Source organism: Nycticebus coucang, chromosome 10 (genome assembly GCF_027406575.1).
Source record: "Nycticebus coucang isolate mNycCou1 chromosome 10, mNycCou1.pri, whole genome shotgun sequence".
NCBI classification, from domain to species: domain Eukaryota; kingdom Metazoa; phylum Chordata; class Mammalia; order Primates; family Lorisidae; genus Nycticebus; species Nycticebus coucang.
In genome coordinates, this window is record NC_069789.1 from 18,896,525 (window position 1) to 18,909,137 (window position 12,613).

The 12,613-nt window shown below is 38.8% G+C and overlaps 1 protein-coding gene across 7 annotated transcripts in view; it reads right to left on the minus strand.

Annotated features, from left to right (window-relative positions):
• The window catches only part of PCNX2 (pecanex 2), a 380,334-nt gene that overhangs the window by 343,064 nt on the left and 24,657 nt on the right, over window positions 1-12,613 (minus strand). For 6 of the 7 annotated variants that reach the window (XM_053605995.1, XM_053605996.1, XM_053605999.1 and 3 more), the window contains exon 2: window positions 410-615. In XM_053605995.1, coding sequence (XP_053461970.1) covers window positions 410-615 — 206 coding nt within the window. Of the gene's footprint in view, window positions 1-409; window positions 616-6,013; window positions 6,051-12,613 lie in introns of those variants that run through there. The other variant, XM_053605998.1, reaches the window with a different exon arrangement.

Below are 12,613 nucleotides of genomic sequence, written 5' to 3' on the forward strand. Positions count from 1 at the left end.
ACTGGGAGTAACAGGTGTGAGCCACTGTGCCTGGCCAGTAATCACTCTTAATATTTCTGTTCTATGCAATGCATGAGTTTCATATTAACAAACACAAATGTTATTTGAGTTTAAAATACTGTCACACTCTAAGTATTTAATAAGATGAAGTACATTTTTTGCAGGGTTAGGCCTGAGGCATATGAATTTTTGATCATGCTATAAGGCCATATTGATAGCTAGTTAAACCATCTTGATTATCAGTAGTAGTTTTACACATAAGGACACTCTTAAATATAAGAAAAGTTCACAGATTTGTGTCTGCCTATACCGGCGTTTTGAATGAGAAAAGTTATTTTAATCAAAATTAAAACATTTAAATTATGAACTGACACTTTAATTGAAAAAAAAAAAAAAAAGAAAATGTTACCTTGGGATTTTATGATTGGTTATTCGTTCACTGATAGCCTCTTTGTCTTTATTTGTCTTTTCTTTCTTACTGGATGGCTTTTGCTGAATTATTTCTCCTTTATCAAACATGAGGTGTAGGCGGTAACTGACCAATTTGATTATTGTGAAGAATATAGTCACTGAACTGCAGTAAAAAAATACAGTGACCGCATTTGGAGGAAAAGCCTAAAGAAGAAAAAAGGAAAAAATCATTTGCTTTAAGATTTTCTTCCTGTTTTAAATCTGGAAGCATTTTTGGACTACATATCGAGCATGCATTAGGCAAGATTTCAAATTTTATTAGTTTAATAACTTTCCCTGGTTACTATACCTGTAAAGAAAGAGCTGCTATCTTTTTATATTTTTTAAGTCTTTCTCATTTCTCAGGTCCCAGTAATCCCACTGATGACCAACATGTGATTTGTGGACAGCATCCCACAGAATGAAAGATGGGAGGGAGGGGTTCCCCACAGAGGGAACCTCCCACGTCTATTAGCTCTTTTTATCACCAATGCATCTTCCTAGGTATCTCTGGTCTTACAGGGCAGGGAAAGGCCTTTAAGATGCTGTTTCTATCAACAGAACACAAAAGGCCTTATGGAGAATAGAAGAAAAAAGAAAGCAGGAAGGCCAGAGTACAGCCCCATCCCCCTCCCTGATCGCCTACTGAGATAACAACAGCAGGTTGTGGTTTTCCCTAGGTTGTGAGGCCACAAAAAGCATATTGCTTCCAAAAGGAAGGAGGACATTTCCAGCAGTGACACACAATCTTAGTATGAATCCTCTTAAGAAACAAAAAGAATCGGGCGGCGCCTGTGGCTCAATGGAGTAGGGTGCCAGCCCCATATATATGCCAGAGGAGGCAGGTTCAAACCCAGCCCTGGCCAAAAACTGCAAAAAAAAAAAAAAATAATCCTTGAGACCCTTGTAAGTGTCCCCCACAGACCTTCCTAATTCTCTCCAGAACATGGACCATCACAGGTTCTCTGGTCCTTCCATTCAGGATGGAAGCAGATCCCTAAGTAGCTCAAGACGACATCAAGAACAGCCTTGATGACCTGAAAGTCCCTTTTATAAATGCACCTCCCTGAAGAACCTACAGCCTGCAGACTGCTCTCGACTGAACTCAAACTTCACAGAACAAATCCCTTTGTCAAAAGGGTTCAGTCAAAAGGCCATACTCAAGAATCCAGAGGCTGCAGGCTCCCCACCCACGCCTGGAACCCCAGCTTGACCTTCAGATGGCAGAGACCCACCCCCATCCATCCCTAAGCAGCTCCTGCACAACCTGCCATCATCCCATCCAAGAGTCCATCACCTAGGGAAGACCGTCTCTAAAAGAGAGTAGACAAAGACAAGACAAAGCACGACAAAGAGGGAAAATGGATCACCAACAAGTAAAAGATGAAGTGAAGGATTTTCACCATCACCAATCTGCTTTTACTTCATGGCGAGAAGTCCACATATCAATGTCAAGGAATAAATAAGCAAATAAAAGAATGATTAAATAAGATAATATTACACAGACAGATAATAAAGTGAAGTCCCACTGGGCAGCAGCTAAGTTTTACATTTACACATGCACCTCCTGAAGTAAATGAACACTCTCGAGCAATATACAGACAAGTTGAAAACAACACAGAGTGGTGGGGGTTACTAAACAGCCCCATCACGTTCTTTCTTAACTATCTTGGGTTTTAAAAGTACAGGTTAAAACGAGTTAGTTTGAGGAAACTGACAAAGGACACAACACACGTCCAAGAGAACAAATTAGAGTGCTATTATATGCAAATTATATTCAAAGTTGTTTAAATTTTAATGTGAGTAAGGCTTCATGGCACTCCAGTCAGCAGGGGTAGGAGAGTGGCTCACTGAATAGTCGGCCTGCTCCTCTGCACTACTCAGCCTCTCTTGCAGGGAGGCTGGGGCCATGTGACTATTTTGCCCAACGGATTACAAGCAAAAATGCAGAGCCTACACAATTATGAGCTAGGTGCCTCCAGTGTCCCACTCTTCTCCTCTTTACTTAGTGACCTAGAGGCCACATTTCCCAGAAGACACATGTATAAGATGATGAAGCTTCCTTCAGCCTGGGAACCTGAATGACTGTATAGCAAGGGTATTACAGACCCAGGATGGGCTTACAATGGGCAAGAAAATAAACTTTGATTCATTAAACCAATGAGATTTGGGGTTTTGCCTGCTGTAGAAGCTAGCATTGCTTAACTTAATTAATATAGGGGGTTATCTTCCATGGAGATGCTTCATTCAAATTAGATTAGAGATGTTGAGAAAATCAAAGCATTGGGAAAGGAATGCTAGAGGGAAAAGCTGAGAGATAAAAGATTATACAAAATATATTACGCTTGGGAAAATTCATTTGGAAATGAAAACTGACATGCCACAATACGGAGGGATAGTATTTTTCAATTTATCCTCATAAATTTGAACTACTGCATAAGTCTGGTAATACTGAAATTAAGAAAAGGCAAGTAACTAGAATTTGAAATTAACATGAGCATTAGCATCTAGTTTGCAATCCAGGTGAGAACAGGTTTTTGCCTCATCCTCTACGAAGGACCACTTGGCACTCTGTCACATCTGCAGAAAGCCCATATACCTCACGAGGTCACAGTGAGAGACAGGGGTTTAGCAACAATCTCCTGGGAGAAGAAAGGTTTTTACAGCATGCGAGGCAAGCAAGGTACATTATTCCTTCCCAAATTCCCTGATCTCATGATTCCTTTAAAATCCTCTCCCCAGACAGGCACCGTGGTGCACAACTCTAGTCCCAGCTACTAAGGAGGCTGAGGCTGGAAGATCCTTCGGCCCAGGAGTCCAAGGTCAGCCTGGGCAACACAGTAAGATCTTGTCTCATATATGACTGAAAAAATAAATAGATAACCTGTCCCTACAGTAGACTCACCAAACAGAATCTAGCATCTTCCCAAATATTCCTTTTTAAACCATGCAATGAAGCTTTGCTCAGGTTCTTCCAATTCTACATTTCCAGAGATATTGTGAAAATCATTTTCCAGGCCACTGTACTACAAACATCACCAAAATACCTCCAGCTCTAGGATTAGCTGTCTTAAGAGGTGTGAGTGGGGGGGAGAAGAAGGTGGTTGAGGAAAGAGTGCCTCATAGATGAGCAGTTAGCAAACTGTTTTTGCCTTGTATCACAGACTTACCCCTCCCAATATAAGGTATATTCATATTTTGGATAGATGTTTACTTACTCCAAGAGAAATCATAATTTCTTATTTCCATGAACTTATCATTTTACCACATTCTAAATAACAGTATGAGACAACAGTTTTGAAAATTGACCAAGGAAAAGTTGTGCGTTGTTCTCTGACCTATTATTAATATAACTGATAGTATAATAACTCATTTGACCAAGCTGTTCTGACAAATTTTCCCAAAAAAATGTTACCAACTGAGCAATTACAAATACCGTCACACCTCACAAAATTAAGCTTCTCAGGACTTGGCACCTTCTAGAAATGCCTGTCTGTGAGAACACCCAGCCCAATCACAGTCCTTCCTCTGGGACCCATTTCTGTCTTTTCCATCAGGCCCGAGGCTCTGGCTTTCTTATAATCACCACCCTGTTGTTTGTTTTGTTTCTTTATTGTACAGTTCAATAGTGTTAAGTGCATTTACGGTGCTTTGCCATCATCACCACTATTCATCTCCAGAATTTTCATCTTCTCAAACTCTGTTCCCATTAAACACTAACTCCTCATTCTCTCCCCCACATCCCCCAGCAAGATCCATTCTATTTTCTGTCTCTGAGTTTGACCACTCTGGCTCCATCACATAAATGGGATCACACAATACAATTCCTTTGGTGACTGGCTTATTTCACTTACCATAACGTCTTCAAGTTCATCTCTGTTGTAGCACTGGCAGGATTTCCTTCCTTTATATGGACACACCACTTCCTTTATATGTTTATTCATTCATCCATCAACGGAGAGATGCCTCTACCTTTGGGCTATTGTGAATAACATTGTTCTGAACAAAAGAACAGTGTCCACTTATCTGTTCAAGTCCTGCTTCAATTCTTTCCGGTAAATAGCCAGAAATAGAATTGCCAGATGATGTGGTAATTCTAAGTTTAATTTTTCAAGGGGCTGCCACACTATTTTCCAAAGAGGCAACACCATAATTTGCCACTCTGGTTTTTAACTACAGGCCAGTGGGTCATTGCCTCCCCTCTCTTGAATGGCCTGGAGAGATAAAATACCTGGTAGTATAATCACTCACTATAAATGATATCCAATGAGAAGAAGACGCTTCTGAGGGCTTCAGTGTACAGACATAAAGGATGCTACTGGGGTTTCAAACTTTACTGAAGTGAACTTTATAAGGGTACTTCATTAGTTACTTTGACAAACTCATTCTTAAGACTTTTGGAAATGATTATTCTCATTTTATAAATGAAAAACCTAAAGTATAAAGTGGGTCACACTACACAGCTGCTAAGTATATAAAACTCCTTTTACCTGGATGTTATTTATCTAGCAACTTCACCAACCTAATAGAGCACCAGGGACTCAGAAGAAATTAATAAAAACAAAGTGTATTTTCTAGGCAGTCAGAACACATCACTGTTAGAGGGAAACAACTGCTCCCTACTCCATGGTTTCCGGGAGAGGGGGTTACGCCCCACATATAGCTGTCCTTACTGCACCTCTGACTCACCCTTTCCTTAATGACTTCTGACAGGTGATATGGGGAGCAGGAATGGGGCCTGTCTTCCTTATGCTATCCCCTTCTTCTTTCTACAGAGATGGGGATACCAAGGAGGTGCGCCTGAGTGGCTGCTCCATGCTATAGGGTCTCCAGCATCAAGCCTCAATTCAGAGGTTTCCCACACTACCCCTGACCAAGTGGGTGAGTCTCTATGACTCTGGGCTCACAGTTAGCAATTCCACTTGCCCACAGACATTAAGTCTCATTCCTAACTACCAGCTTCATTCACAATAAAGGTAAACTCCATCTGTTGTTATTCTTAGAAAAGGAAGCAGGGGTCCTCAAACTTTTTAAACAGGGGCCAGTTCACTGTCCCTCAGACCGTTGGAGGGCCGGACTATAGTTTAAAAAAAAAAAAAAAACTATGAACAAATTCCTATGCACACTGCACATATCTTATTTTGAAGTAAAAAAACAAAACGGGAACAAATACAATCACACTGCCTCATGTGGCCTGCAGGCCGCAGTTTGAGGACCCCTGAATTGGGTCAACAAGTCTATGCATACATTTCATGAACTTGACTGGAAGGGGAACTTAGCAGTTTTGTTGAATGTTCTTGGTCTGGATGTCAACTCATTTATAACTCAAAAGGAGTAAGTTTAGTAAACTTGCTTTCCCAGCTCACAGCAGAAAATAGAAGGTGAGAGAAAAATGAATAGAAGGCACAGTAATACCACAAGACATAAAAAGTGATGGCTGAAATTATGAGAGAAGTAAAGTTAGAAAAAAGAAAATCCATCCATAAAAACACAAAGGTACTTCTATGATCATTTTCTGAGACACAAACATACTTCACTTATGTCTGAGGTATGCTTTGCTTACCTCAAAAAAGCAAAATAAGAGATCTGGTCTATGATATTCAATATACTGTGAGAGAAGACAGAGAAAGTTAAAACTATTCCATCCATATGATTAAAATAAATTGCATTTTTCTGCTTAAAGGTTAAGCTTCAAGTTATTTGAAAAATATTTTTGCTCAGAATATGTGGCCTAATAAATAAGGAATTTATCTGCAAAACATAACATGCACACTCATTTTTTATATTTATATGCTATGGAAAAGTACTGAATTATTCTGCTGTATGCTGGAGTTATTTCTTCTGGCTGTCGGAAACAGCTAGCTTGGGTATGCATGCCCCCTGGACATGTGCGCTTTAGAACCTCCTACTTCAAGTTTCTGGATGCCTGACAAGTTATATGACTTTTCGAAAAACCATGTGTTATTCCAAAAAGATAAGATTCAGACTTAGAAATCTGAGTGTCTTATCCGCTTCAGAGATAAGATAGATCCTATTTTGTTCATTCATTTTGTCAAACTAAGAGATCAGCTTTGTCCATCTGGTTCCCCATTCCCCATTCATTCATTCATTTAACAAATAAGTGTTGAGTCTTGTCCATGCCATTCAAGTATGACTCTTGGGTCTTATGGAAGGAAATTGTAATTCCTCGGGGGGTTGGGAATAGGTGTGTATACCAAAATAAATCAGGCCACATGACAGAAAGAGGCTATCACTTCTCTGCATTTATCTTGTGTGAAGGAATTTACAAGTTTCAAATCCAAAATAATAATAGTTTATTACATATTTAATTAATTTATTATAAAAATTAAACAAATTTAGTATTTGTTCAGAATATCTAGTCTTGTGGATCTGTGCTGAGAACTGGAATGAACCCAACTGAAGTCTGGACCCCAAGAATCTATGTCAAGAACTCCCACAGGCAGACATGTACAGAGTGTATCCTGACATATATGAACTTGCCCCACGTTATGAACAGGAAGGCCTTCATCCAAACCCCTTAAAGTAGGCCACCCTTGCAAACACTCACTTAAAAATGATAAGATGGATAAAATCAAGAAATCCGACTGACTCTGAAAATTTAGCCCTGTTTGCACTCTATCTTGCAAAGTAAGATGAATGAGAAAGAATAATATTTTCTCTTAGGCCTGCTACTGCCTTTGGATCTGCTGTCTATTTTTATTAAATCTGTTCTGATAGCACACTATTTACTAGAAAAAAAAACAGTAAATCTATTTTGATTTCTTTGAGCTCCTGGACCTTTTCCATTGTGTGCAGCTTTTTTTTTTTTTTTTTTTAAGGCAAGTGAGAAACAAGGTTTATTGAGAAAAAGAAATGTTTACAGAGTGAGAGCAAGTTATGAGCTCTCAGAGCAAGATACGTTCACCAGAGACAGCTGACAGGCCCCTGCTGTGTCAGCAAAGAAAAGGCAAAGAGGCCTACGTGCAGCTTTGACAAGAGAAATTCTGGATAGGGAGGTGGTAGGTAATTGTATGGGCCTTCAGAAGAGTGCTGTAGGAAATACTACATGATCAAAAACACAGTCAAAAGTTGGAGAGTTAGAAATGATTGAACCAGGAAGGTCATTAAAACAAGAAGTATAGTAGGCTCACTTGTTCTCAGAATTATTTTAAAAGCTGGCACCTGTAATTATCCAAGCCTCTCCCTCTCTTCTACAGAATAATAAATGGTGTTTTAATGGGGATTGCATTAAATCTGTAGATTGCTTTGGGTAATATGGACATTTTAAAAATGTTGATTCTTCCCAGCCATGAGCATGGTATGTTTTTCCATTTTTTAACATCTTCAGCTATTTCTTTTCTCACAGTTTCATAATTCTCATTATAGAGATCTTTCATGTCCTTTGTTAGATAAATTCCCAGGTATTTTATCTTTGTTAGCACTACTGTAAAAGGAACAGAGTCCTTGACTATATTTTTAGCTTAACTATTGTTGGCATATATAAAAGCTACTGATTGCTAAGTATTGATTTTGTGTCCTGAGACACTGCTATATTTCTTGATCACTTCTAAGAGCTTTGTAGTTGAATCCCTGGGGTTTTCCAGGTATAAGAACATGTCGTCCATGAAAAGTGAGAGTTTGTCCTTCTCTGACCTCATTTAAATACCCTTGATCACTTTCTCTTGTCTGACTGTGATGGCTAGAACTTCCAGTACTACATTGAATAGCAGTGGTGACAGTGGGCATCCTTGTCTAGTTCCAGATCTGAGTGGAAATGTCTTCAATTTTACTCCAGTCAATATGATATTGGCTATGGATTTGCTATATAGATGGCCTCTATCGGTTTAAGAAATGTCCCATCTAAGCCTATTTTCTTTTCTTTTTTTTTTTTGATGTTACTGTGCCTCAGTTTTCTCATCTGTAAAATTGAGAAAATAATACTACTGACTTTTGATCATAATTAAATGAGTTAATAAATGTAAAATGCTTGGCCCAGTAACTGGCAGTGTCTATATTACCATTACTATTATGTAATGTACCATGATAATGCTAGCACAGAGTAAAGCTAAAAAACATTATTGAACATCTGTGCACTGACACCTTTAATTCAAAATTTTCTGCTGATCCTCTGGAGCGCCTTCCTCTGTAGTTGGCCTGTTTATCTGAGCCTGTCTTTTTTTTCTTTTTGTCTTACATATTTTTTTATTGAATCATAAACACATAGATCATGTATACATTAATGCATTTATGGGTACAATGTGCTAATTTCATATAGAATTAGGAATGCTTACATCACACTGGTTAATGTATACCTCATCTCGTTTACTTAGTTATTGGGTTAAGACATTTATACTCTATACTAGTACACCGACATGTACCCTTGCATTATGTAACACTGGTGTGATCCCACCATTCACCCTCCCTCAATCTGACTTCCCCTCTCCATTCCCACCCCTCCTCCTCCCTTCTTCATTCTGGGTCATAGTTGTAATTTATTTTTCATATGAAAGTATGAGTGATTGTAAATTGGTTTCATAATAGTACTGAGTACATGGAATATTTTTTCTTCCATTCTTGAGATACTTTACTAAGAAGAATATTTCCAGCTCCATCCATGTAAACATGAAAGAGGTAAAGTCTCCATCTTTTTTTAAGGCTGCATAATATTGCATGGTATACATATACCACAATTTATTAATCCACTCATGGGTCGATGGGCACTTGGGCTTCTTCCATGACTTGGCTATTATGAATTGAGCTGCAATGAACAATCTGGTGCAAATATCTTTGTTATAAAGTGATTTTGGTCTTTAGAATAAACACCTAGTAGAGGAATTGCAGGATCAAATAGCAGGTCTACTTTTAAATCCCTGAGTATTCTCCATACTTATTTTCAAAAGGGACATATTAGCTTCCACTCCCACCAGCAGTGTGGAAGTGTTCCCTTTTCTCCACATCCATGTAGTTTGGGGATTTTGTTATGTAAGCCACTCTTATGGGAGTTAGGTGATTATCTCGAAGTGGTTTTGATTTGCACTTCTCTGATGATCAAAGATGAGGAATGTTTTTTCATGTGTCTGTAGACCATGCACCTATCTTCTTTAGAGAAGCTCCTGTTCAAGTCCCTTGCCCACAATAAAATGGGATTACTTGTTCTTTTCTATTTTTTTCTTTTTTTTAATAGCACTCAAAGTACTTTTATTGTTGGGGATTCATTAAGGGTACAATAAGCCAGGTTACACTGATTGCAATTGTTAGGTAAAGCCCTCTTGCAATCATGTCTTGCCCCCATAAAGTGTGACACACACCAAGGCCCCACCCCCCTCCCTCTGTCCCTCTTTCTGCTTCCCACCCCATAACCTTGTCATTAATTGTCCTCATATCAAAATTAAGTACATAGGATTCATGCTTCTCCATTCCCGTGCTGCTTTACTAAGAATAATGTCTTCCACTTCCATCCAGTTAATACAAAGGATGTAAAGTCTCCATTTTTTTTAATAGCTGAATAGTATTCCATGGTGTACATATACCACAGCTTGTTAATCCATTCCTGGGTTGGTGGGCATTTAGGCTGTTTCCACATTTTGGTGATTGTAAATTGAGCTGCAATGAACAGTCTAGTACAAGTGTCCTTATGATAAAAGGATTTTTTTCCTTCTGGGTAGATGCCCAGTAATGGGATTGCAGGATCAAATGGGAGGTCTAGCTTGAGTGCTTTGAGGTGTCTCCATACTTCCTTCCAGAAAGGTTGTACTAGTTTGCAGTCCCACCAGCAGTGTAAAAGTGTTCCCTTTTCTCCACATCCATGCCAGCATCTGCAGTTTTGAGATTTTGTGATGTGGGCCATTCTCACTGGGGTTAGATAATATCTCAGGGTTGTTTTGATTTGCATTTCTCTAATATATAGAGATGATGAACATTTTTTCATATGTTTGTTAGCCATTCGTCTGTCGTCTTTAGAGAAGGTTCTATTCATGTCTCTTGCCCATTGATATATGGGATTGTTGGCTTTTTTCATGTGGATTAATTTGAGTTCTCTATAGATCCTAGTTATCAAGCTTTTGTCTGATTGAAAATATGCAAATATCCTTTCCCATTGTGTCTTTGCAACAACTCTTAGGTTGTCTCTTTGCTTTGGTTGTTGTCTCCTTAGCTGTACAGAAGCTTTTCAGTTTAATGAAGTCCCAGTTGTTCATTTTTGTTGTTGTTGCAATTGCCATGGCAGTCTTCTTCATGAAGTCTTTCCCCAGGCCAATATCTTCCAGTGTTTTTCCTATGCTTTCTTGGAGGATTTTTATTGTTTCATGCCTTAAATTTAGTCCTTTATCCATCTTGAATCAATTTTTGTGAGTGGGGAAAGGTGTGGGTCCAGTTTTAGTTTTTGACATGTAGACATCCAGTTCTCCCAACACCATTTATTGAATAGGGAGTCTTTCCCCCAAGGTATGTTCTTGTTTGGTTTATCAAAGATTAGGTGGTTGTAAGATGTTAGTTTCATTTCTTGGTTTTCAATTCGATTCCAAGTGTCTATGTCTCTATTTTTGTGCCAGTACCATGCTGTCTTGACCGCTATGGCTTTGTAGTACAGACTAAAATCTGGTGTGCTGGGCGGCACCTGTGGCTCAGTCGGTAAGGCGCCGGCCCCACATACCGAGGGTAGAGGGTTCAAACCCGGCCCCGGCTGAACTGCAAAACCAAAAAATAGCCGGGCGTTGTGGCGGGTGCCTGTAGTCCCAGCTACTCGGGAGGCTGAGGCAAGAGAATCACTTCAGCCCAGGAGTTGGAGGTTGCTGTGAGCTGTGTGATGCCATGGCACTCTACCGAGGGCGATAAAGTGAGACTCTGTCTCTACAAAAAAAAAAAAAAAAAAAAATCTAGTGTGCTGATGCCCCCAGCTTTACTTTTATTACTAAGAACTGCCTTAGCTATACGGGGTTTTTTCGGGTTCCATACAAAACTCAGAATCATTTTTTCCAAATCTTAAAAGTACGATGTTGGTATTTTGATAGGAATGGTATTGAATAGGTAGATTACTTTGGGAAGTATAGACATTTTAACAATGTTGATTCTTCCCATCCATGAGCATGGTATGTTCTTTCATTTGTTAATATCCTCTGCTATTTCCTTTCGGAGGATTTCATAATTTCCATTATAGAGGTCCTTCACCTCCTTCATTAGGTATATTCCTAAGTATTTCATTTTCTTTGAAACTAAGGTGAAGGGAGTTGTGTCCTTAATTAGCTTCTCATCTTAACTGTTATTGGTGTATACAAAGGCTATTCTTTTAAGTTTGAGTTCTCTGTGGATTGTAGTTATAAAACCTTTGTCAGAAGCATAACCTGCAAATATCCTCTCCCATTCTAACAGCTGTCTGCCTGCTTTATGTACTGTGTTCTTGGCTGTGCAGAAGTTTTTCAGTTTGATCAAATCCCAGTAATATACTTTTGGTATTGCTTCAATTGCCTGGTGGGTCCTATCATAAAGTAGTCTCTCAGACCAATTTCTTCAAGTGTTTCTCCTGCACTCTCGCCAAGAATCTTTATAGTTTCATGTCTTAAATATAAATCTTTTATCCAGTGAGGCTCAATTTTTGTTAATGGTGAAAGGTAGGGTTCAAGTTTCAGTCTTCTACAAGTTGCGAGCCAATTCTCCCAGCACCATTTGTTAAATAGGCAATTGTTCCTGCAATATATATTTTTGATGGGCTTATCAAAGATCAAATGATGATAAATGTCTGGGTTCACCTCTTGGTTCTCAATTCTGTTCCATGCACCTACCTCTCTATATTTGTGCCAATACCATGCTGTTTTGATTACTATAGATTTATAGTATAGAGTGAAGTCTGGTAGTGTGATTCCTCCTGATTTGTTTTTATTTCTGAGTAATGTTTTGGCTCTTCGAGGTTTTTTTCTGGTTCCATATAAAATGAAGTACTACTTTTTCCAGATTTGTAAAGTATAATGGTGGTGCTTTGACAGGGATTGCTAAATTTGTACATTGCTTTGGGTAATACAGACATTTTAACAATGTTGATTCTTCCTAGCCATGAGCATGGTATATTTTTCCATTCATTAACATCTTCAGCTATTTCTTTTCTTACAGTTTCATAATTCTCTTTATAGAGATATTTCACATCCTTTGTTAGGCAAATTCCAAAATATTT